This window comes from Hippopotamus amphibius, chromosome 5, assembly GCF_030028045.1.
Source record: "Hippopotamus amphibius kiboko isolate mHipAmp2 chromosome 5, mHipAmp2.hap2, whole genome shotgun sequence".
Lineage (NCBI taxonomy): Eukaryota > Metazoa > Chordata > Mammalia > Artiodactyla > Hippopotamidae > Hippopotamus > Hippopotamus amphibius.
The window spans coordinates 43817208-43844747 of NC_080190.1; the positions used below are offsets into that span (position 1 = coordinate 43817208).

Here is a 27540-nt window from a genome sequence, read left to right on the forward strand (position 1 = left end):
TTCCATTCCCCTAGTCTGGGATGTCACCAAATTGGTTGACTTGGAAATGTATGTTTTATATTCATTCCTGTGCCAACAATGCACTGAAGTAACAGAAGATTACATTTTCTAAGGTTTTGTCTAACACATTCATTTAAATTAATGGAATAGAATTAATTGGAAGGAATAACTTATCTTTCCTTAGTTTACTCCTTAGGTCTGCATTCATGGGCAGGGGAAAAGAGCTAAGATACACAAAATGTAGAATTGCTTTTTGAATCAGAAATTTTGGATTTAAATTCTGCCTGCTCTTCCCTTCCTAGTTGTTTTCCTTCCAATACACTTTCAGAGCACATCCCTATGTTCCACTGACTGTGTAAACAGTTGGTAACTATTGTAGAATGGTTACCATGTGGCAGGCATTCTGCAAGGTGCCTTTTGTTTGTTTCCTTAAATTCTGGTGTAAAATACTACTGCTGTTCACTTTAATATTAGAAATATACATAGAGTTTTTAAAGTTATAGATTTATAAAAGGCCCAGATACTTTATCAACATTCTTACATTTTTTTCTGGTTAAATGAGAAAAAATAAGCCCAACTGGAGATTAAAAAAAAAAAAATGGGGGAAAAAACTTCTTTTGAACATACACTCTTTTATTGCTAGCACATTCTCAATAACAAAAAGATTTTCATATCAATTGGTCTAGCAGAAATTTTCCCTCAGAATAATGGTATTTATTCTATTGAATTATGTTGACAGTTAGAAGTGGTCTAGTCAATATAATTAAGTCAATGAAAGAAGTGGATACTGGCAAAAAAAAATAGATAAAAATCAGAAGTTAAAATAAAACATATTATTCTGAGAAATTGAAACTCTATAATCTGCCTAACAAGAATCTTTGCAGATAATAAAGAAGAAAGTTATTGACTTATTTCAAACTTAAAACCTAAAGACTTTAAGTAGAGACTGAAGCTACCATCCAACATGACAGGCGTGAACCACTTTGATTTGGTTTGCCCAGAGGAAGCATTACTCTTGCCACTTTCATAAAGACTGATTGCTTTTGACAGAAATCTGTCTGTGCAGACTTGGATGAGTATGATACCGAGGAGTCATAAAACCATTAGAGAAGACTGTAGGCTCAGAGGAGCACCTCATAAAAATGTTGAGATAGAAAGAATAAGACAGTGAAAAAGAGACTGTATTTGCTATATATCCAGATCGTGAATTATGATACTCATAGGGAGTATTTCCAGTCCTGGATTTCAGAATCCCAATGAACTAATCTTTCTGAGATATCATAAACTAAATAGTGAGAAAACAAACTAAAGAAATATTGCCTGCTTTTATTTATTTATTTTGTAGGCTGATAAAAAAAAAGAGCCTCCTATGTTTGATTCTTCTATGACTTGAGGGAAGACATTGTGTTATACAAGGGTCTTTGTTTGCAAGCTGGTTCCCTATGAAGCAGACAATGAGACAGGAATTAGTTGCAAATGTACCTTTCAGATCCATGCATGTGGAAAGCAAAGGAGCAGGATTATATTAAGGGAAAAATCTTAATACAACAGTCTCGGCCAGTTCCGGAAGGAGCTCTGGAATTAGAGTTGCATGTTAGAGTTATTCCCAATTGGGCCAGAATGACCAGGCCTTTATACTTGGCCATCAGTCAGTGGGCTACATTGAGAAATGTGTCACCTTTCTCTCTCTGTAACTGAGGTAATCTAGGAAGTGGTTGGCAGCTGAAAGATACCCGCCTACATCAGACTCAGAAGCCAGAAGGCCCTTCTTTGCAGGGGAATCTGGATGGTGCGTCTCAATCTCCATCACAAGCAAATATTGGTACTTGCTTTTCATTAGATTATAAGCTCCTTGTTTAACAGAATATAATAAATCACACACACACGTGTGTGTGTGTATGTACATGTATACATATATATGTATATAAACATACACACATACTTAGAATCATTCCATTGTCAACCATTATTTTCAAATCATTCATTGTTTTCAAATGAAATAATCGGACTCAGGGCTACAAAATGACCTCAAAGTTACAAAATCCTCTGGTCTGATTGTCCTGACCCAAGCTAAAAATGATCTATTTCTACTCTTGTACTCAGAGATATGGTTCATATTTTCTTTTTGAATCCAATTCTCCTTTAAGAGTAGAAATCCTAGCTATGGTTAGCTTTACATCTTTTCTATTTTTCAGTTCTTACAAACACCCAGAGAGATGGTTATTATTGTTCACATTTTATAGATGATAATATTGCAGAAAAGCTAAGAAACTTGTTATATCTAACCAATAAGAGAAGCTGGATTTTAATTTATGACAATATATCATCTGCTTGTGATCTTTGTTCAGGGAGGGAGGTTGCTGTAATTGATGCAGCATCATAAATTATTCCAGCTGCATGATAGACTGGAGCCCAGAGATAAGTAGTAAGATGACTTGGAAACATTTTAGAATTCACTCTGAAATAGTTTGCTTATTTTAATTATGGAAATGAAGAGCCATATCACAGAAATCCATGACTTGAAGGTTATTATTACATAGTAGCTTAGAATTTACATGCATTCAATAAGAAAAATAAAAACCTAGGTTACATAAAATTGTCAGTGGTTCCCCTCACATTATTCCTTGCTCTGCCTCAAGATAGTCTCAAGTGTTATTGAGGGAAAAAAAAAAATCAGTGAAGTCAATAGAAGTCATTGCACCAAATCCTGGGAAATACAATATGCAGTGTTCCCAGAGCTATGAATTTCACTGATTATTTTGAAACATGAAGGTAATCATTTCAAAATAAATCTATAAACCATCCAACAGCTATTCCTGTCTTTTCCATTCTCCTGTTACTGAAATTGAGGAGACTCTCCATCAATAGATTCAATCTCCTCCTACATTCCCAGGGGCTATGCTCTTGGAACTATGTTGCCTCACTTTCTAGCATCTTCCACATCCTTCTTTACTGAACCTATTTCCATTAGCCTTCATTTTATCATTAGAAAAAAAATAATGAAGAAGTAAAAAATAATCACATCCTACTATGTCTGTTGTCTTGCTACAATTCCTTCACACACAAATCTTCCAAGGGGAAAAAAGGTCAATATGCATTATTTCCATTGCTGCACTCATTCCTCAATGAGTTATTTATTTAGTTGTTCAGTTAAGCCAGACTATATTTTTTCCATCTTAACCTTTGCATTTGCTTCTACTCGGAGTTGTCTTCACATTGGTCTACTTATCCTTCAGTTCTCAGCTAAATAGCTTTCCCTCACAGGAGACTTTCCAGAGCCTCTCAATACACGGGAGGATACACTCAACGTATCTCCCCTCACAGTGCTCATGACAATTTTTACTTTTGTATCTAATACTGTGTTTATGTATTAAATGGCTGACACTTCACTGGTCTGTGAGAGCTGTGACAGCAGAGACTCTTCTGTTTGCTCTAGCACTGTGAGTCTAGTACTCTACACATAATAGACACTTTATAAATATTCATTCAAGGGATGGATAAATGCAAGATAAAAAGCATCATAACCATCCAAATAAATTTGAAAATATACCAGTGCAATGTATATCAAGTAGATATATTGATAAACATATTGATAAAATGCTACTATTTCCTCCTTTTTAAATGTGAGAGAGAATATAACTCTTCAAGAAGAGGGAGAGGAAGTTATTAGTTACCATTAGAAGCAATTGTGAATGTTGTCTTTGTGTGGGATGAGGAAAAGTATTCTGATTGTGATATTCTTGCAGCCTCTAAATTTTTATCTTACTATAGTGCAGTTAAAAGAATACTAAACTTTTACTCTAAAAAATCCCCTTTTGTATTGTTATTTTACTCATTAGTTGTGTTACAGTTTCCACTCATTCATGTCTACCTGAGATGTCATGCCAGTGAAGTGGGAAAGTAATTCAGGCTTTAATGTGCTCTATAAACACTTATCTGCTACAAATCATTGTTGGCAATTAAACTGCAAATTTAGAAAAGGCAACTCTTAACCTAACTGATGGGGACTGAAAATTGTTACCCTGCTCTTTGTTCTTAAAATCAAAATTGTTACTTTAATCATTCATTTAACCAGCATGTATTAAAACACATAATATTCACCAGGTGCTATGCTTGGTTCTAGATATACAGGAATGTCAGATATGTTCTTTAATATCAGCTACTTAATGGCTCTTAAAGATGCCACAACTACTTACTTCAAAAATAAAACTAAAAAGCAAAGAATTATGTCAAGTCTTTGGTATACTCAGTAAGTGTGTTCTGTGAATAAAGTTGGATGTTGAGTGCAGATACTAATAAAGGGTGACATACCAATTAGACATAATTATGTATATATATATACATACTAACATATTTGTTTAGTACTTTCTACTTTGAAAGCTGCTTGTACATACGTTATCTCATTTAATCATTGCATCAAAACTGTAAGGAAGTTATTATGATTACCTTCATTTTACTGATGTTATATGAATTTAAAGAGATTGACTATTTTGTACAGCTAGTAAATAGCAGTACTAAAACTCCAACACAGATATTCCATTACAAAACTTTTGCTTTTCCTACCAAATCAACTTTCCTCCCCCTCACTTTCTCTCTTGTTCTCTCTATTCATTGCAGTAATATAGGCAAACTACATGATAATTAATATACTAAGAAATGTACACTATGATATCATAAATACCTCAGATCTCACCTTTCTTGCCAATCTGCTGGCATTACCTAAAGTTAACTTCATTAAAAAGTGATATAAACATGAAAATAATTATAAACTTTGGTGAACTAATAAGATAATGAACATTAGTGTCAAATATAAAGTAAAATTAATCTTCATCTGTCCCCAAAAAAGAATACCGTAGCATCTAAAATAACCAATACAATCTTATTTTTTGTCATAATTGATTTTAGGTAAACAGCATACAAAGCATGGCCTGCAGGGTTCAAAGACATGATGGAAAAACATGACCATTAGACTACCATCACAGTTCAAATCTGGATTTTTAATTCTATATAAAATTGTTAATGATCCATATACGGTATGTAGGTTTGTGCAGTTATGATGCCAGACTTCATAAAAGCTGAACTTATTAATGTATGAAGAGCTGAATGCAATTACTAGTTCTAAAACTTAAGTGAGGTTCTGGTGTTGAAGGTTAACCTTTAACTAGGCCTATTGGGATTTCATACAAATCAAAACAGGCAAGAAATCTATTTAAAGAAGGCTTGAAGTAAAGGTATACACTTAGTACTAAACTATGCTTGAATACATAGAGAGGAGAAATAAACAGTAAAGGGATAAAGACCCAGGAAATCCTTTTTTCCCTTTCAGAAAAGCATGTTACAAACAAAAAATATTTTCTCAACGGAGCACTCTTCACAAACATGTTTGTGTAGAAACACAACCAATGTTATTTTTTATCAAATAAAACCAAATGAACAAAGATAAATAAAAATGTATATTTATATAATCATTTAAATGTTGAGAGTTAAATTAGTTTCCACTTTTCTCTGATTCCATAGTACTTTGTACATGCCTGTCTCAGCACTTCTCATTTTGCATTATATATAATTATTTCCATTTATACCTCTGCTATCTAATGTAAATTCTAAAAGAGAGAATGTGTTTTGCTCACATTAATGCTTTAGTGTAGAACTGAGTGTCCATCTCAGTAAATATTAACTGAATTTTTTGAATTGTGTTATTTTTCCCACTTCTATATTAGAAAAAAATGTCAATGCATAAAAATACAAAATACTTATTTTTAAATTTGGTTTGAAATCAGTCATTTATGCTTTCATGCATTCATTTATGCACATATATTTGCTGTCAAATTTGTGATGAACAGCATTTTAGGGGCTGGGACTGTAAAGAAGGGTAAGAGCAAAGTGCTCTCTAATCAAATATTACTTGAACTGTAGTGAAAAAAGTAGATATTAAACAATAATTGCTTTCAAAAATTACTAGAGTAATAACCTCCAATAATAAAGATACACTGCACAATTACAACATCTAGTAGAGCTTCTAACATGCCCTCCTGAAAATTACATTCTAATAGGAAAGATAAAGTTTTAAGAAAAGTTACACAAACAATTTCAAATTTTAATCAGTATTATGAAAAAAAGTATAGGGAGATGTGAGAGCATATAAATAGAGACACTGAATCTAATCTTGTGGGGCCACGAAAGCAAATGACATTCAACTCACATCCATCACTCCTAAACTGTAGGTCTAACAAGGTCAGGAATCCTCAGGATGACTTTCACATTACTAGTACTAAGTACAAGTCATGACAAAATCATTGTCTTTTTTCCCCTTAGGAAAATGGCAATAGTTATAGTATGTCTTGACTTCAGTAAAATTCTTGAGGCTTTTTTTATTCCATTTTAGTTGTTAAAATAGGGGAGAAAATGTTTCCTAGACGATGACATAATGAGTTAGATTTGGAGCTGACTGAAGAATCATCCCCAAGGTGGACTTCAAACTTGAGAAGACTCTGACGGCAACCTGCAAGCTTCTAAGCTTCTAAGTAATTGGTTCCACATTGTCAGCCATTTTTATGAAGGCATAAAGGATAAGATTTTGAAATGTATTCATAGTAGGAAGCTTAGCAAAATGGTTCATATCATAAGTGGTTGAATCAAAATTAAAATATGTCTCAATGTAGGTCTCAGAATTCAAGAGTATAAAATGTAACTGCTGCTGCCACTACTATTGCTATCATATTAGCTGTTAGAGTTTTTACTATGCTTGGGCAATTGTGACTCTTCTCCTTCAAGCCTTATGGGAGTCTATAAACTAGACCTACTCTCTGCATTTTGTAGACAAGGAAACTGAGTTTCAAGTAGACTAGATACTTTGTCAAAGTCATTGAGTTCCTGAGTAGTAAAGCTAGAGACTATCTAATGCCAAGATTAGTGCTCTTATCCAGAATTTTAGGCTGCTTCCAATTAAGGTAATTACAAGTTCTTTAGGATTTCACAGCTTGATGCAACTGATTCTGCCACTTGCCAGTTACAGAGTCTTGGCAAAGTAATTCACCTCTTAAATGTCTGCAGGTGTAGAGAAAATATTAGTACCTACCATATTAGATTTCGTGGTTATTGAATGAGCTAATACACAGAAAGCACTTGGAACTGTATCTGGCCTGTAGCAAATAATATATGTTAGTTAATAATGCTAATATTATTTTAAAAATTTTATAATAAACGTCTTTCTAGATTTAACCATGGCTAAATGCCTATAGATCTGTGTGGAATCGAGATAATCTCTCAAAAATTTATTTAGCACTCATTCATTGTCATTTATTTAATTTTCAATAGATTTTCACAAGGTCCCAGATATTCTTCTCACTTACTCTTATTTCAAAAGCTGATAGTAAGTCAAATATAGGAAAAAATAAAATAGTAAAAGATATATGGTGCTATTGTTTTAAAACATTTTCTCTAAATATTTTTATCTGTATAATCTCTTTATTTTTAAAATATATTTATTTACTTATTTACTCTTCTTTTAAGAGTTTTATAGAGGTATAATTGACATACAATAAACTGCATATATTTAAAGTGTACAATTTGATATTTTTTATCAGTCATCTGTTTTATACATATTAATGTATATATGTCAATCCCAATCTCCCAATTTATTTATTTATTCTTTACAGTAGGTCCTTATTGGTTATTTATTTTAAATATAGCAGTGTGTACACGTCAATCAGGATTGACATGTAGCATCTCTTTGAAATAAAAATGGAGATACCAAATGATCCACATTAAGTCTGTGGAAGATTTTATGCACTTGTGAATTATTCTTTAGCTCATGGGATTTGTGATTTCTAATTGAGTATCAAACTCAGAAATCATAAAGGCAAACTTCCTTAGAAAAGTCAACTACATTTATGTAACTAATGAAACTTTGTTGAGCTATGCTAATTCATTAAGTTATTCCTGTGAATGATGTTATTTCAATGCACTAATATTGCCTTTGGTCTCTTCTGGACCAAGGCTACCTGCAATTTTTAGTGAGACCATAAACTAAACATAAAATTTTCTAGGTATGAATATTTCTACCTGAAATACATGCCCCATTAATTAGAGGAAGGTATGTTCCATAATCCAGTTTCAGGGGGAAAGGTAGCTATTCTTATTTTTCTTGGAATTAAAAAAAAAAATTTGTTACCTGAAAGGACAAAGTAGAACCTGCTCATTGGCATCTTTTTGCCTTTCTATTATTCCTATTTTACCTTGATTTCTCTACCACTACTCTCCCAAGTCTTTACCTTTGTACCTCCTCCATTTCTTCTATCAGCATTAAACTTTCCATTGCCAAAAACAAAAAACAAAAAACAAATCCCATGAACCAGAAATTGTTTGGTACCACACAGTTTGATGAAGAGCTCAATTAAATGAAAGTGAAGCAATTAATAAATAACCAATTTTGTGGTCATTTTATTTTACTGTTCTATGATTAATTTTTATCTACAATGAAATGGTAAGAAGTATCTAGTTTTGATAAATTTCTCCAAATGTGTTTTTAGTAATCCCACGATTCTGCTGGTTTCCCTTAACTTCACTATTTTTTCCTGTTTATCATGTTTCTTTTATATCCCATGGAATATTGACTATATAACTAAATGATAAGGAAAGTCAAAGAAAGAAAAATAGGTGATCCCTTGATGCATAGTTTTAGCTATAAAAATAATGGTCAGGTGGTAAACAATCATAGCAAATTCTGGGCTTCCAGAGAGAAAGACTAAATTCACCTCCAAAGGGACATAATTTGAAGCTTATTGGGCTACACAATATGGTATTAAAAAAATATACGGGTTGACTGGTTGACTGTTTTGAACTCCCTAAAAAAATTAAATTGCTGTGCAATAAACCTAATAAGCTTAGTAACATTGGTATCTCATGGCATTTTGAACTATTTTATCAGCAATAATCATTTTTCCCCCTTTGTGCATTTTGTGTTAAGTTTCAAAAGTGAGTTGCCCACAACTATTGAGCCTGTGCTCTAGAGTCCATGAGCCACAACTATTGAGCCCATGTGCTGCAACTACTGAAGCCCATGCTATGCTAGAGCCCATGCTCCCCAACAGGAGAAGCCACCATAATGAGAAGCCCATGCACCACAATGAAGCCCGTGTGCAGCAATGAAGACTCAACACAGCCATTAAAAAATAAATAAATAAAAAATAAACATATAAGTAAATGGCAATCAATAGAACAAAGAAAATATTAGTAAAAATTACATTTATAAAATTGCATCTTATATAAACAACTGCTATGGCAAACTGATCTTATTGTGATCATTTTAATAATTTTGGATACAATGAACAGCATAAATGGCATTGTGTTTGGTTTATAATTGTCACATACCAGATAAAATTTGTGATATCTATTATTGTAGATCTTCACTCTGTGTGTGTATACGGGACCTGAAATCAATATTTTTAAAGTATTTATCCATTAAATTCTATAATTCCACTTGTTGCACACTGATGGGGGTAATTCTTTCACAATGTATACATATACCAAATGATAGCATTATATACAAAATACCTTACAATTTTACTTGTTGCTTATACCTCAATAAAACTAAAAAAAAAAAAATTGACTTACACATAGGAAACTTATCATCTTAGATGATTTGGCCAATTTGTTCATTGTACATATGTTCAGCATTTTAAAAATAAACATTCTTAGATAGTTCACGGTAATTTGTATTTGGAAGTTTTGCTTAAGAAAATTTCTTTGTATTATTCACAATGTCAATGTCAGATTAGAAATCCCCACAAAAAATGTAACTATATTTTTCCTTTTAAGAATTAAATCAGTAAATATTGGTAAAGATAAAGTATAGAAACAAAATGAGACTTTCTTTTGTGTATATGAGTTTTCCGTTACAATAATATATTATGAACTTTAATTATAAAAAATCTTATTATTATAATGCAATTTAATATAACTGGATTTACAGGATCAGACATAATTTAGATATCTAATACACAGTATTCTGTGAGGAGCTATTAGAAGATTCTTACTGGGCACTGGAAAAGTGGACAGATTATTCTACGTGATGCAGTTGAAAGGACACTGTATATAGAAGTGAAAGATCTTAGTTTGAGCCATCCTTCTGACATGGTAACTGTATGGTTTTTGGTTTTCATTCTCCTACTTCTTAAAATTAAAAGATTGTCTTAGAGAAGTTATTTGAATGGTGCTTTCCACCTTTAAAATTTTATGCTTTTATGATTTATTTTAGATACTATATTTATATCAAACTAAACAAACAATGGCACAGCCCTGATAGAAGATTTGTTAGAGAAACAATGGAAAGTCTGGAAAAAGGTTTGTCATACAATTTTTTGCTACATGAGCAACAGTTCTTTATGTAAAAAATGGCATAAAAATGAAATACATGTTTATTTAAGTAAAATATGGTATTCTGAATGGACTTAAAAGCTTCCTTAATTTCCTCTTTAGTTGTTATTTTATATTATAAGTTTTCATGATTGAACATTTTTCCTATAAAAGGATGAGTGAGATATGATCTATACATACATACAACAAAAAATAAATATAAAAGATAAAAGTAAATCAAATTTAAAACAACTTTGTGCATATTTACTTGGCTGCAAGAAATATTTTTTTAAATATATTTTCAAGAATTTTTTTCACGTCCTTAAACAAAAGAATTTTTCTTTATTTCTCAATCAGATAGGAAGAGATGTAAAAATTTTCAATAAAGGCAATGCAGTGTGATAGAACAATATAATTTGCTTTGGGAGTAGGTATACCCAACTTCAAGTAGTAATTGAATCAATAAATGTGTGAAAATAGGAAAGTCACATAACTTTTCTGACATCCTGTTACCTTATCTGTAAAATGGGGCAATATTATTGGTGTGACTTCCTCTGCTGTACTCTGAGAAAAAATGTACTAATGAATGTTCATTTATTCATCCACATTCATGTTCTATATCTGATCAACTGTGCTATACAATGCAAATAGATTGTGAGAGAAGTAAAAATAACAAACAAAACATTTTAAAGTAATAGCATTTTGTGAGTGTTTTCCAACAATATACTTTAAAATATTTTTCTCTTGCACAATTAAGGAAGGGGTTTAAAATTACAGTCCACAATTTTATAATGGTATATAGACAGTTTTATAAAATCATCTTTTACAGCTTCCACAAGAATGACTCTCAGGAAGGAAATAAATTTTTCCTTAGTGGAAAATACAGTGGTTTGCTACTCCTTGGGTTAAAAATGAAGAACAGAAGGCATAAATGTTTACAAGAGTCTAGACAAAATATAATCATTAAACAGTTGTATAGTTAAAAGAAAAGCTATTTCTTTTACTTCCTTGAGGGAAGAAGAAGTAATAAAAGAGATGGAGAAAAGACAGAAGATTGGGCTTAGGGAGGACTGTGTGTAATACAGGTTAAGAGTAGAATGAAAAAATCATTAGTATTGGAATAGTCAACAGAATTTAAAGAACATAATTGAACAATAAGAAGCTATTTGTAGTTTCTGAATGTTTCTACCTTCTATAACTTTCCTAGTATAATCAACATTCTGATGAATAATTTGTATAAATAGATTTTAGTAAAACTCAAAAAGGGATTATGGTAAATTGAATTATTGTGTACAGTTTTCCACTTTCTCTCTCTTATTGAATTGTTTACCACATTGCCTTTACCAAGTGACATTGCAGTAATTACCTTTAGAGGAGACTTTACACGTGTGATATTAGGCATGGCCTCTTACACTCTTGACCTTCATAACAAAAATATGGTCAATGTAGGTACTAGTGCAAAGAGAATAATACACTTATGAAGTAGGACTAAACCAGAGCTCTGCCCTGGGGCCACAACCGTCTGAGGCCAGTGGAGATTAGTCAAACCCCAGTTCAACCCCTACCTATCCACAGATTCAAGAGTGAGAAAAATGAATATTCACTGTTGTGTGTCATGAAGATTTGTCATGCTTGTTACACAGCATTATTACAGCAAAACTGATCACTGCAGGATTAAATTTTACATATACAATGTCAAGGTATGAAACAGAGAGACTGGAGCAGGAACTTAGACATAGAATTGGCCAATGAGAATAAGAATACCTTCCTCTAACAGGCCGACTTCACCCAGAAATCTTAGGTTTCATTCAATCTTGGTTATACATTAAGAAGCCTAGTGACCCCAAGTGATATATTAAAAATATATTTATATATACATATTATTTGTGGAAAACATATCATCTGTATTCAGAAATTCCTATTTATCCACATGGCTTTGAAGCCTGAAATCTACTTGCTATAAAAGAGGGTTCCTGACTGATAATGCTCTTCTACGGTAAGCAGTGGAGATTTTTTTAAAAAGATAGATTGTCATAGAGTGAACTAGAAATTAACCTAGCAAGAAGTCAATGAATTTTTTTTAATGCAGACAGTAAATATTTAGTAGTAGAAAAGGAAAAAAAAAAAAAAGGTACCATAAATCTCTTCCTTGGAAAAAAATATAGGTAGTCCAATATGTAATACAGAACCTTAAAATGCTAATAAATTCTCCAATAAGATCTCTAAAACTTGAATGAAGGAGTGAATCATGTGAAGAGTTAGAGAGAAGTGTTCCAGGCAGAAGTACAATCTTCTTAAGTTTTTAGGACTTGTTTTGTGACCTAGTATGTGATCTATCCTGGAGAATGTTTCATATACACTCAAGAAGCATGTGCTTTCTGCTACTCTTGGGTAGAATATTCTGTATATATCTGTTAGGATCAGTAGATCTATAGTGTTGTTTAAGTCTGCTGTCCCCTTGTTGATTTTCTGTCTAGATGTTCTACTCATTATTGAAAGTGGGGTACTGAAGTCTCCTACTATTACCCTGATATTCCCTAATTCTCATTTCAGGTCTGTCAATGTTTTCTTATATATTTAGGTGATGTAATATGGCATGCATATAAATTTATAATTATTAAATCTTTCTAATGAATTGACTCTTTTAATCATTGTATAATTATCTTTGTTTCCTGTGAAGGATGAAACACTGATGAAAAAGACAAACACTGATGAAAGAAATTAAAGAAGACATAAAGAAATGGAAAGACTCTCATGTTCATGAATATAAAGAATTAATATTGTTAAAATATCCATACTGCCCAGAGCAATTAAACAGTCAATGAAATCCCTATCAAAATCCCAATAGTATTTTTTACAGAAATAGAAAAACAATCCTAGAATTTGTATGGAACCACAAAAGACCTTAAAGAACCAAAGTAACCTTGAGAAAAAAGAACAAAATTGAGGCACTGCACTTCCTGATTTCAAAATATATTACAAAGCTACAGTAATTGAAATTGTATGATATTGTCATAAAAAGAGAAATACAGATTAACAGAATAGAGAACCCATAAATAAGCCCACACCTATGTAGTTAACTGATCTGTGACAAGGGAGTCAAGACTACACAATGGGGAAAAAAATAATGCCTTCAACAAATGGTGTTGGGAAAACTGGATGTCCACATGCCAAAGAATGAAATTGGACACTTATCTTACACCATACACAAAGATCAACTCAAAATGGATTAAAGACTTATAGAACCTGAAACTATTACACTCATAAAATAAAAGGGAGAATAAATAAATATTTGTATAAAGGAAAATGAAAGTGGACTTGTATGGCACATCATACACAAAAATAAAATTCAGATGATAGACAATACAAATAACGAAACAAAGTGTCTTAAAATAATATAGGAGAATATCTTCATGATCTGAAGATGGCAAGTAACAATTAAAAAATGATCAATAAAGTTGGCAATCTTAAAATTAAGAACTCTATATATCAAAAAACACCATTAAGGAAGTGAAATGAAAGCTCCAACAGTGCAGATGTTTAAAATACATGTAACAGAGAGAGAGCCATATTTTGAATATATAAAGATCTCCCACCAATGAAAAAGAACACTCAAGAAGAAAAATCAATGGCAGCCTTTTAGATAAAGGGTTAAGAGATTCATATAGGTGCTTTGGAAAAAAAATTCAAAATAACAAATAAATATATGAAATGTTCAATCTCATTAGGGAAATGCTGATCAAGACCACAATGTGATGCCACTAAAACTATACCACATTGATCCAAATTAGGAAGACTGACATACCAAGAATGCAGATGGGGACCATCACTAATTCAGAGCATTCCTGACACAGTCACTATGGAAAACAATTTAACATTTTCAATAAAGTTTACACTTATACTGATAGAGAGACTCAGGCACATTCTCAGTGCACCAGGAGAAAATATATAAAAATATTCACAGCAGGATTGAAACTAGAAACTACTCAAATATTCATCAATAGTGGAATGTGAAAATGAATTATGGCATAGACACACATAGAAAATAAAATACATGAATAGACAAGCAGAAATGTGGTTGAATCTTAAAAAAGATAAAGATGAATGAGAGTAGACAGATACTAAAACACACATACACTATAATTCTGTTTATACACATTAAAAATGGACAAAGTAAACTATATTATTTATGGATGCTTATTTAGTTGGTAAATATACAATAGAAAGCAAGAAACTGTCAGAGTGGTTAATCATAAGTGGAGAAAAGTGATTAGGACTAGGAAGAAGCACCCAAGGGGCTTTCCTGGTGATGCATTATAAACTCGGGTTATACTTACATTTATGTTTACTTTATAATAATTTATTAAAGTGTGCATTCATGTTTAACTAGTCTCTATATTACACATATTTTCTTAAAGTTTAAAGGATAAGATTTGGTCTTTATAAAAGGCTTCAGAAACAGTAGGAATCCTTTCTGTAAAACCAAAAATTGATTGTGATTGCCAAGCTTCTTCCTCAGTGAGGCAGTAAAGTCAGTGTAAGTAATTGCAGTGAGCTATAACATTTGTGGAGAAGGATAACTGAATGCAACTAAAGTGAACAGGCCATGAATTCTCATCAGTCTATAAAACAGAAGTGCAATTTGTATAAAGTTGGATCTCCTAAATAAGTAATGTAGCATTAAGAGGCACAGCAAGATGAATAGAGCAAGGGTTTATGAGGCAAAAAATAGTATTTCTTCTTAGGCAAATATTAAATAATTTAAATGGTGTATATATTTTAAATGGGTGAGTGAAAAACACATTTCTAAATATCTGACTGAATAGACTGGTTATGTGTCTTTTACAGTTTTCCTCCTTATACTCTTCTTGCACCTGAAAATATCACTGATTATAATTTCCTGGTCTTACAGGTGATAAATACTTTGTCCTATACTAAGTATAAATTTCTATTCTTTGCATTAACACTGCTCTCTAAATCAACCCTATATGCAGTATTCCACATGCTGAAATTCTAAAAGTAGACAGATTTCCAGTATCAACACTTTTTCTCTGTTTATCAAGACAACTTATTTACTTGCATGTATGTGTGTGAGATAAGCCAAATAGGTATTTTAGATGTTGACATATATCATACTTCTCTTTCTACAATGTTCATGAATCTTCAGTGGAAAAATGCATTTTCAGACCATTTTTTAATTAAGCATCTTCTAGGAGACAAATACTGGGCTGGGTAGTGAGGTTTCTATACCACTAAAAATATGACACAGTCTCTGCTTTCAAGAAATTTGAATAAATGGAAACTTTCAATATACTTTTGTACTACTACCAGAAAGTTGTGCACAGTATAAGATGGGCCATGAGTATGGGACATTTAGGACATAGAAAAGTTCAGAAAAAAGCTTTTCTGGAAGAGATTATGTTTGACTAGAATTTTCAAGGGTGAGCTATCTAAATAAAGAAGGGAGAAAGAAGAAATTAGGGCAGGGGGGATGAGCAGGGGCAAGCAGACATGGGAGAGTTCTGAGAACATATATTAGTAATCACAAGCCGGTTAGTATTCCTGGATGTGAAGTTGTAAAAGCAGTAATGGGAGGTGTGCCTTGCTTGCTTCATGGAAGGATACTTCCTGCTATTGAACTATGCTTGTTAGAAACATCCCTAGCAATTACATTGAGGATAATTATGAGGTTTGTTAAGATTAGTGTCAGGATAACAATATTAAGGGGTTGTAACAATACGTCAGAAGACAAATAATGACAGCCTGACTATGGTTGTTTTGGAGAGAGGAGAAAATGTGAGAACTATTTGAAACATGTATCAAGATTGGTGATTGACTATATTCAAACAATGAAGAGGAAAGAGAAGACTGAGATGGCTCTCCAATTTAGCTTGGGAATAATTAACTGAGATGCAGAATTCAGGGGAAGAAGCCCTTTCTGAGGAAGATGAAAATAAGGGTTCAGTCTTAAACATGTTGAATTTGATATGCCTATAGGACATTCAAGTGGGTTTCTTTTACAGATAAATGTCTATAGTAGGCTGAAGGAGCAAAAGGGGTGAAAGATACAGCTGTGGGAGACATCAGCATTGAAGTGTAATTCTTTAGTGTCAGTGGAATTTCCCCCCAAAATGTGTAGAATTAAAACAAATGAGAAGACACTTCTAATATCCAAGTTTGTTTTGGAGATGATGAATATGTTTATTACCTTGATTGTGGTGATGGTACAAGTGTACATGTATATTTCCAAACTCAAAATCAGCAAATCACATACATTAATTATCTGTCCCTTTTTTTATACCAGTTATATCTCAATAGAGCTAGGAAAAAAGGACTAATATGGTATTTTTTTAAAAAAGGTTTATGAAGAAACAGATAAAGAGAAGGCAAAAAGTATCACACATGCTCAAACATGAAAACCAGGAGCAAACAGGTAGTAGAGTCTCATGAGGAGAGTGTGAGATCTATCTCAAATGCAGCAGTGAAGTTATTCAGATAAAGATGACATTTAACAATAAAGAAGTCACTGATGACTATGGGGTTGAGGATGGATATCATTCACTATGCACCTGCAGTTATACAACTGTGAATATTTATACACACACACATATGCACATGTACATGTATCTATTATAACAGTTGATAGTAAGACTAAACACTGACGAAAGGATAGATCTCAAGTAAATACTATAAAAATACACGTATAAAATTTTCTAATCTATTTATGAACTGCTAACTGAATATCTGAAAGATCACCAAGCTTCAAAAATAATCACAAGCAATAGATAAATCTGCATTATAAATATTTTTAGGTCACAGCATGAAAATGGATATTATCAAGTTTTCAAATTATGCAGGCATCTTTTCTTTACTTGACTGAGTACAGTGTTTGCACTATATAGTTTGACTTGACAAGAAAACCCATAAAAATCCCCACTTGTGGCCCACTTAAAAAAGAAGTATTATAGTTTTAGGCGCTGTTGAACGTCATGCTGAGCTACAAAAAGTAAATAAAACACCATAAAGCTCCTCACCTTCTTTTCATTTTTAGAACCCCACATAGGGAGACAACAACTACAATAATCAGAGACAGACCACTGAGGTTCAGAATTATTTTACTTAATATTAAATTGCATAGTTGAATGAGACATCAATTTCTTTTTAAAATGACACTATCACTACCCTTCTAAACACTCCAGTTTACTAATGATTTTAAAACTGTTTTAAGGGTTTAAAACTGAATCACTACCACTTCATCCCAGCTGAGATTTAGCATGCAGATCTCTCAATGGGAATACATTTGTGTTTCAGGTTAAATAAATTCAGCCTCTTTTATTTTAGAACTGGAAGAACATTTTGTTGACTCAGAGCTCTATTTTTGTTACTTAGAGCTAAAAGAAGTCAGTTCAGCCTAAGAATTTCTACAAGGCATTAATCGGAAGTTTGCCTGGAAGAGGCTCACTCTGTATTGTATACAATGCTGAGACCCTTTTTTAACCTTAACAGGCAATGTCGTTTCCAGGCATGCCTTCTCTGAGGCATCTCTGTGTGTATGCATGCCCAGGGCTGCTCTGAAAACTGAGATGAAGAACTCAAAAGGAATTCTGGCCTCTAAGAAACTCCTCAGTGAGAAGTTATCATGAAGGCTAGATACCTTTAATATGAGCTCCAAGGTTTCTCTCGGCTGCCCTCCCCTCAGTATCCACTGACCTGAAATATGCACACAGAGTGATGTGTTGAAGCACCTACAGCAGCAAGTGTGCCTAAGTAAAGACACACTCTCATTTTCTTGATAAGCTAGACCCTGTTAGAAAAGTGCAAAGACCTTCTCTTTGTTACCCTGTATCTAAGATTGTGTTTATTAATATAGATATTCATTTTTCTTCCCCTCACTCTCCAACCCAGGCTCAAGATCGAATCTATGAGAGATTAGTTGAGAGAACAAATGAAAATGACACACACCATATTGAACTAAGTATCATGATTCCCCACTTCTAAAGATCCAGGGTTCATAATGGGACCAAACTCATCGGCCTGACTCATACATACTAGGATGAATTATTCCCAGCAGGTCTTTCAGTTTTAGGAATAAATAGGATTTGGGAGATACATCCAAGCAGTTTACCAAACTTGTTTCAAATTACACCATCCCAACCATAGACCCAGCTTTACCCTCAACTATTTACCCTATTTAACAATGTATATATATTATATATATATTTAAGACTTCTTATATATATATATATATATATATATATATATATATATATATATTTAAGACTTCTTCTCCATCTCTCTTTCATCTTCTGCTGGGTATCTATACAGCCAAGGATTTGGGATCAACTGAGAATTCTGTAGTAGCTGGTTTGAGGGCTCTTATATCTGAGACCCACTCTTAAGATGAGCTAGTGGCACACTTGTGGTCCAGATTCTATCTCCAATGAAGTACTATGAAGGGTACTAAACAAAACATTACACTGACAAGTCTTTTTATCAGTGGCTGTTCATTAGCTCTTCCTGGACTTTCTCATCTGAACTCAACATGTATCAACTAATTTTCTAGAACTGCTCTAAGCAAATCTTCCATTATTGACAGAATATTGACTTTTTCTCAAATTGCCTCTTCAGCTCAATTCTGTTTTGTATCACATCCACCTGGTATATTTATTTTCTCTCTTTTTTTTTAACCTAGAATCTTACTAATTTGTTAAGTTGCTGCAGATGACACATTTTCCCACGAATCTGACAGTCACCTTAGTCCTTTGTGGTGTTTTTCATCCCTTTTTGTAAATAATTGTTAAGACACATTTGATGTTTGATAGAGATACACAGTCTATTCTGTGTTTGCTAGGTTTTATTCTATATATATCCTCCCCCCAACTATATTGCTACTGCTTGTGTTTTGAGAATATGGAAAAGATTCTCAAATTTAAGTGTGGTATACTATCTGTATATAGTAAGTTCTACACTAAAAAATAAGTTTAGCCAGACTATTAGCCATAAAAAAGAATGAGATAATTCCATTTGCAGCAACATGGATAGGCCTAGAGATTATTATTACTTATTATTATTATTACTTATTATTATTACTAAGTGAAGTAAGTCAGAGAAAGACAAATAACACATGATCTAAAAAACTGTGGAATCTAAAAAAAAAAGATACAAATGAACTTATTTACAAAACAGAAAAAGATTCACAGGCAAAGAATACAAACTATGGTTACCAAAGAGGAACGGATGGGGGGATAAATTAGGAGTTTGGGATTAACATAAACACACTACTATATAAACTACTGTATACTATAAACTAATATATATATAAAATAGATTACCAACTGTATAGCACAGGGAACTATACACAATATTTTGTAATAATCTATAAGGAAAAATGTTATTGAACCCTGACCTCTGGACACCTTCTATGGGGAGACAACTAACCTAAGCTGTATCAATTTTTGAAACTTGAATGGAGAGACTAAAGCTGGTTGAAGCTGTTACCTTAATGGCAGTGACTCCGGTTGCTGAGGTCTCCACAGACCGTGGCCCATGGAGACTGCTGCTGCCATTAGGTCGAGGAGGTGGGGATGAGGGAGAGGTTTAGGGCTGCTTCAAGGCCTGGGCCTGGCCAGTGGATAGCCATGGCGAGGGCTCTGAAGCTCTGCAGGACACAGCCCTCAGTCCATCCGCAGGGCCCCCAACTCACCCTGCGACCCCAAGTCCGGGTGGCCTTGAGGGCCCCAGGGAAAAGGCCATGATCTGCCTCTCACCACACTCTTTGCCGCGAGGACCACTGCTAGGCTGACTGAGCGGGACCTCTAACCACGCTAAGGGTCTCATGCTAATTGTTGCGCGCTAATGGTCAAGTGCTAATGGCTGCACACCCGCTCCACTCCTATTACAAAAATAATCTGAAAAAAATATATATAGATGTACAACTGAATCACTTTGCTGTGCATAAACATTGCTTCAGAAGTATTATCTATTAAATAAAGTTTGATACTACAACACTACCTTAAGAAATAAAAAGTAAAGTTCCTTCAGCATTTGAATTCAAATATTGGATTATTCATACTAAAACATCATTAGAACAAAAACTCAAAGTCTGTGACTCAAATTGAATACAATAACTAACCTTACATGTTTTGGGTTTAAGTATCTTAATAGTTTTTTATGACAGTTGAAATTTTGTAAGCGGAGCATGAGTCAAGTAGTTCAATCAATGTATTATATAGTTATCACTAAGTAGCAACAGGAGGCCATTGTGATATAGCACAATTCCATTCCATGAAAATCACAGCTTCTCTGGAACTGTGCTGAATCAGTTGGATGCACCTGCTTTAGATGTTTTGCTTCCTCTTTGTACTTTCAAGCTCATTTTAGTTTTTATGAAAACATGTTCTCAACAAATTTGAGAACCAGGAGACAATAAATAAAAATCAATGCTGTAGTTTTCCAATCTGAACAACAAGAGAAAAAAAATTAACAGTCTCAGGGACTAATGGAGTAATCACAAAAGATTTAACATTTGTATCACAGGATAGCAGAAAAGAAAGAGAGAGAATGGAACTGAAAATATTTTTGAGGAAATAACAGCTGAAAACTTCCTAAATGTGGTGAATTCAAGAAGACTCAAGAAACTGAGTGAACCTCGAACAGGGGATAAACCCAACAAAATTCACGTCAAGACACAAAATTTCTGAAAAGTTTTGAAAACCAAAAAGAAAAAAGAAAAATCATGAAAGCAGCCAGAAGGAAATAATACACTACTTATAGTAGAATACCAATTCGAATCACAGGGTATTTCCCAAATGAAACCATGGAGGTCAGCAGGAAATAGCACAACATTTTTCAAGTACTAAAAGAAAAGAACTGTCAATTGTGAATTCTATATCAAGTGAAAATATCATTCAGGAATTAAGAGGAAGTAAAGGTATTTTTAGTCAAAAGAAACTAAAAGAATTTGTTACTAGCAAACTTACCTTAAAGAATGGCTAAAGGAATTTCTCTAAATAGCAAAGATGATAAGAAAAGAAGGCTTGAAACTTCAAAAAGGAAAGAACATCAGAATGGGTTAAAAACAAGAAATTAGAAATAGCAGAACAAAATAAACCCAAAGGAAGCAGAGGAAGGGAAATAATAAAGATTCGAGCGGAAATCATTGAAATTGAAAACAGGTACATAAGACAGAAAATCTTTGAAACATAAAGTTCTTCTTAAGAAATCAGTAAAAACTGATATACCTTTAGTAAGACACACAAAGATGAAAAAAGAGAGAAGACATATATCATCAATATAAGAAATGAAACATCAGGTATCATTTCAGATCTTGAAGCCATTAAAAGGATAATAGAAGAAGACTATGAACTGTATGTTCATAAAATTGAAAACTTAGGAGTGGAGTAGTTCTTTCAAATCCACAAACTACCATACTCAACCTCAATAAAATAGGCAACCTAAATAGTCCTATAAGCACTGAAAAAAAAAATGTATCTGTAATTAAAAAGCTCCTGAATGGTTTCACTGGAGAATTCTACCAGACACTTAAAGAAGAGTTAACACCAATTTTACACAATCTCTTTCAGAAAACAGCAGATGGGAACACTCTCCAACTCATTTTATGATACTAATATTACCCAGATACCAAAACCAAAGACAGTACCAAAAAAAAGAAAAACTATATAACGATATCTCTCATGAACTTAAACAAAAAAAAAGTAATCAATAAAATATTAGCAAGTCTAATCTAGTAATATGTAAAAGTAGTTATATACCATAACCAAGAGGGATTTATTCTAAGTGTGAAAGTCTGGTTCAACATTTGAATACCAGAATAGCTATAATTAAAAAGAAAAAGTACAAAAAAAAATTAATGCTGTAATTTTTTCAAAGACAGAGTCACTATGAAAAGTGGCAAAGATAAGTTTAGACAAAGGAAAAATAAAATTAAAAATCAATAAGAAAAAAAATCAATCAGCTTGCTAATGTCTGTATATGTGTTCTAAGCTGCATATTCCTAATGGGCTTTCTCTCTCCAATGCTAAATAATTTAAAAGAAATGGGAAAGATAGATTGCTTAAATTTCCAATACCTGTTTATTTTATTTGAATACTTGATAGATATGATTAAAAGAATTTTCAGTTTTCATCAAAGTGACATCCTAGAGTGACAGCTATAATGTAATTTAATTATCATTATGACTAAACTATTACATTAGTTCAATCTTCAGTGTCTGGGGTATTATAATTGCCTTCTAATTCAGCTTTCTGGATTTATAATCTCCTATTACAATTTACTCAGGAGTAATCTTTAAAAAATAAAAATCTAAGGATGCCACACCTCAGACCCTCTAAAGGCCCTCCAGCAACTTCTACAACATGGCATAGAGAAATGTTTATGATATAGTGCATCTTATTAAATGTAATTATGACATATCACATGCTGTCATTTGTCTATGCTTTTACCCATGCAATCACCTGTCTTTAGACAGCTTCTAACTCCTCCCAATTTCCTTCTCACTAGTACTCATCCTTCATGAGTCAACTTCAACATCGCCCCCTTTCTGTATTCAGCACATGTCCCTCTTATAGATTTAATCACCTGTTTTCTTGATTATAACAGAAGCTGTCAGTGCCTCATGCATGTCCCTTAGAGCATGTATACTGTCTGGCCAACTTCTATCTGCTAGTAACTCAGTCTCAACGAAAGCCCTTATATCAGAATTACAGAGAGCTGGCTGCTTGCTTGGAGGCAGAAAGTGCTGAACATGTGCCCCTATCCACAGCATTGCTGACCAAGAGCTCTCAGGTTTTAGTGTGTGAATTTACCAGTTCCATCACTTCTCAGGATCAATAATTCTGGGGAATGTATTTTGTGTCATTTCCTAGAAGTTGCCCTTTGGATTAAGCTCTAGTTCTCCTAATGACAGCTGGTTAACTGCAATTCCTTTATTGGCTGCCTTCTCTTCTCTGCATCACTTCCTCACTTCCCTATTAGTATTACTTTAACTTCTCAAAAACACTATTTATACCTGAATCTTTTGTTTTCAGGTTTTTTCTTGTAGAATTCACAGTAAAAATTTTGATACCAGAGATAGTGCATGGGGTTCTGGAGTAGAATGGCTTGCTGGCCACATGGCACCAACACCACCTAACATGTAACAGAACAATTACAAGACTCTCTCTTGTGGTGAATTGGGATGGTAGAAAGGCATACAGGAATGTATGCCTTATCAATTTCTCCAAGATTTGAGAAAGATAGTGACAATGATAATGGCAATGACTATAGAGTTGACAGTTGTTGCAAGTATCGTCAGTGCTCTCAGGAAAAAAACAGATGAGCTCAAGCTAGCCAGTCAGTATCTTGGAGCACACTGTGAAAGCCAGAGGGTCTCCATGACAGCATTTAAAGAAACCTTCCTCTTTCAAAGCCAGAGAGAATATTGGACTGAAAAACAGACCCTTTGTTTGATTGTAGTAGTAGTTAAATTGTAAAGAAGATTTACTGCAAAGCACCAGCAAACCTATTTAAAACTCCAGGTCTTAACAGGAAAGAGGTAGGATCCTGAAACCTGGACTTGGTACCAGGGTGACACACCCCTAGTTGGAGGAGGATTATTTCCTTGCCTGGAGACCACATAGATGCCTGATCTGAGGTCAATAGTTCAAGATACATGTACATTCCTCAAAAATTTCCCTCATCTTATGGTTTCTAGACCACTAACTATGTTCAAAATCAGGTATGGCCCAACTGAAAAAGCATTGTCTCTAGTTTAAGAAAAATGGGATTAGTTATCAAAAGAATAACAGAAACCAGCTAATATTTCCAGTTAGGAATTAAGAGAACATGCCTAGAAATGAATGTTGAGTATGCTGCACAAGGGATGCGTCTGAAAGATAAAGTGCAGAGTAGATGCTAAAGACATGTTTACACAAGCAAATGACTTTACATCTAAACATTTGTGCTTTACATCTAAGCATTTCCAAATTTACATTTAATGGTATAATTATATATTTCTCTAAAAATACCTTATTTTAATTCCTAAATAAGAAAATAATACTTTTAAATGAATCAATGTTTAAATTACACAATGGTCATAAAATATAAATCAACAAGCTTAATAACTTAAATTCAATGGACACTATATGATTTATAAAAAAAAATACTTCAAGGTTATCCAACACAGTGATCAAGAATGAATGCACTTTATTACTGTCTTGCCTTATACCCGAGTGATCTCACTGATTGCTTTCAAATAATTCTGATGACCCACCATTTAACACATGGCATTAGCTGAATACCTTTTCAAATTAAAATGTAAGAAAATTACTCACTTCAAAAACTATATTTAAGATACATATAAATATTCCACTTACCCTTACTTGACCCACAAAGGCATTGGCTTCTTCTTCCACCACTGACAGATTTCTGGGCAGATAGGGATCAAACACTGGAGCGTTGTCATTGACATCTGTCACCACCACATTTACCGTGGCAGTTGAGGTCTTAAAGAAAAAAAAAAAGGAATTAAATGTGAGAGGAGTTATTTTTATTTTAATGTCAGTTAATTGGTCATCCTGGCATTTGTCTATCTGAAAGACATATCATTACTATTTCTATTCCCTAGCTTTCAAAAAAAAGAAAAGAGGAAGTTTGCAATTTTCAAACACCTCAAAAAGCAGATGGAAAATACAATGATGATATTAAAGGGCAAACATCTTGAAAATGCCAAGTATTTCCTGGAGGCTTACTTTTAGAAAGTGCTTTTACCTTTATCTTGTTCACATTTTATGGGTAGTAAGCTTTTGTTTATACACACATGCACCCCTTTTTCTCTGAAATATAACATTTCTGCAGTTTTTTTACCACTTCTACCTCGTACTGCTTAAAAATATAACTAGCCAAGGCCTGGAGGGTTAGAAATGATACCTGCCCTTGAAAAAAATAAAAAATATAAAACTATAACTAGTGCATTATAAAATAAAAAATTATAATATCATTTATATAATTATATATAATTATTTATATAATTATTATAAATTCAAATGTCATCTGATTAGATGAAATACAGGTCATGTTATTTTCTCCTTTTAACTTTTATATATTTTCCAAATTTTCTCTAAGAGAGCTACATTGCTTTAATAACAAAAATCAGTTTAACAAATGTTATTTCTATAAAAGTTGTGTTAGAGTTAAAGTCAGTAAAAAGATGTGCCTTTATAGTATCAGTAGTTTCCAAATTGCCTGAGGGTGAAGGAAGACATTAAAACAGACAGCCTGAAGCCAGAATCTAAGAGTAGCCACACTAGAGTTTGCTGCCTTCCTTCTAACTGTTTGCATAAAGTGACAGCCTATCTGTGTTTCTCTGTCAATCTCCTGTACTGTTGTCCACCTTATTCTTTAAAATTCCCATTCTTGACACTATGGAGTGGGATGATTTCAGACTGTACTGGCTTCTCAAATTGGGCTGTGGTCTGTAACTGGCTGATATAGATGAGACCTGAATCACTAGGTGAACTAAGAAGTTAAATAACAAGTCCACCAATTTCTGCTAATAGGGCCTGAAATTTATGGACCATATAGATGTATTTATCCATATCTTAGAGATAGTATATGAAATAAAGAATATACATTTCTCTGGCAGAAACATGAAGTAATAAACACACATAGAATAACTTCCAGCTTATATATTTCTTGGAAAGTCATCTGAAGATCACTTGTGTCAGAATCACTTGGATAATCATTAAAAGTGCAGATTTCTGGGCTACACATTAGAACTATTGACTCTATTGTGCAATATTCAAATTATATCTTTGCAATTTGTTTCACATAAATTGCTGGTAATGCTTTTAAGAAAAGTCCATCCACCTGGGTTCTGTGCTCATTAAATATCTTTCTTAAAACCCATGATTATTAAGGTTAAAAGGTTAATTTTATTATAACTCTTCAAAGGACATAAGTTTAAATGTTTAGATAAGGAAAGTGCTATCAAAATATGACTATTATTATTTTGTAATTACTTTCTTCTTCAACAACCCGTTATATATGCACATGTATGTCAATTCCTAAAAACATATAAATGACGAAACTAACTGAAGAAACTTTTGTTTGAAATCTAAATGTTTGTTTCTCTACTGATATTCTCAATACAAACTTTTGAAAATAAAAGAAACTTGCTCAAAAGGATCAGAAATTTAAAGCTGAGTGAGACCTTATTCATTCTTATAGAAAGGAAAAATTGAGGGAACTAGAAATGCTAAGTGACCTGGCGAAGGAGAATTGAAATCAACAAGAAAATAACTGAAAAAAAAAAAAAAAGAAGCTCTAGAAAGAACTAAACCACTAATGTTAGCCCAGAAATTATTTTCAGTTTTTGATGTGGCCAAAGCCGTAATTAGTAGACTGAGACTATGCCAGATAGCTTAATATACTATTTCTTTTCCATCTTTTCTCTTGTCTAAGAAATCTCACTTTTAAGGCCAGAGGTAAAAGGTCCTAGATAATATTACTTCCATTAATTTCTGATTCATAATGTGACATATCTCAAATGGTTGACCTAAAACCTCCTTATTAATTTTACTTCACTCTAATTATACCTCTTATCCTATGCTGAATAATTCCTCCTTTTCCTTAGAATTTTCCCCCTCAGTTGTTCCCTAGCCAAGTTACCCATTAAACTTTCATCATAAGTCAAATTCTCAATTATTTTCTTCTTGAGACTCTCGCTGACTTCTTTCCATATATCTTACAAAGGCACACTATATGAATTGAGGATTTGATATATAAAAATTAATCTTAGATTTTATTTTTAATCACTTCTCTAATCTCTAAGTGCCTTCTATTGGTGTCACTATTTACTAAAACTGTTGTGTATATTTTATTTTCCACATATAGCTGTTTATCTAACGTTTGAAAAATGGCAAATAGCTGGTGTATATTTTATTTTCTACATATAGCTGTTTATCTAATGTTTGAAAAATGACAAAAATTATGAGCAGATGGTAATTACCAAATTTAAATAATTATCCTTATCTATTTTTCTAATTTTTAAGATGATAAAAACTGTCTAGTATCAATTTTGTATGTTTTGACCATGGTAAATTTTCTACAGGAATCCTCCTCAAAATGTGTGAGGAGAGCATTACATGCCCCTACCCAGTCTATTTTTTGATCAAAGAAGTCATTTCA

The 27540-nt window shown here is 32.9% G+C and overlaps 1 protein-coding gene across 17 annotated transcripts in view; it reads right to left on the reverse strand.

Annotated features, from left to right (window-relative positions):
- Window positions 1-27540, reverse strand: part of PCDH15 (protocadherin related 15) — a 764244-nt gene that overhangs the window by 188223 nt on the left and 548481 nt on the right. For all 17 annotated transcript variants that reach the window (XM_057735541.1, XM_057735540.1, XM_057735538.1 and 14 more), the window contains one exon: window positions 24729-24857. In XM_057735541.1, coding sequence (XP_057591524.1) covers window positions 24729-24857 — 129 coding nt within the window. The remainder of the gene's footprint in view (window positions 1-24728; window positions 24858-27540) is intronic.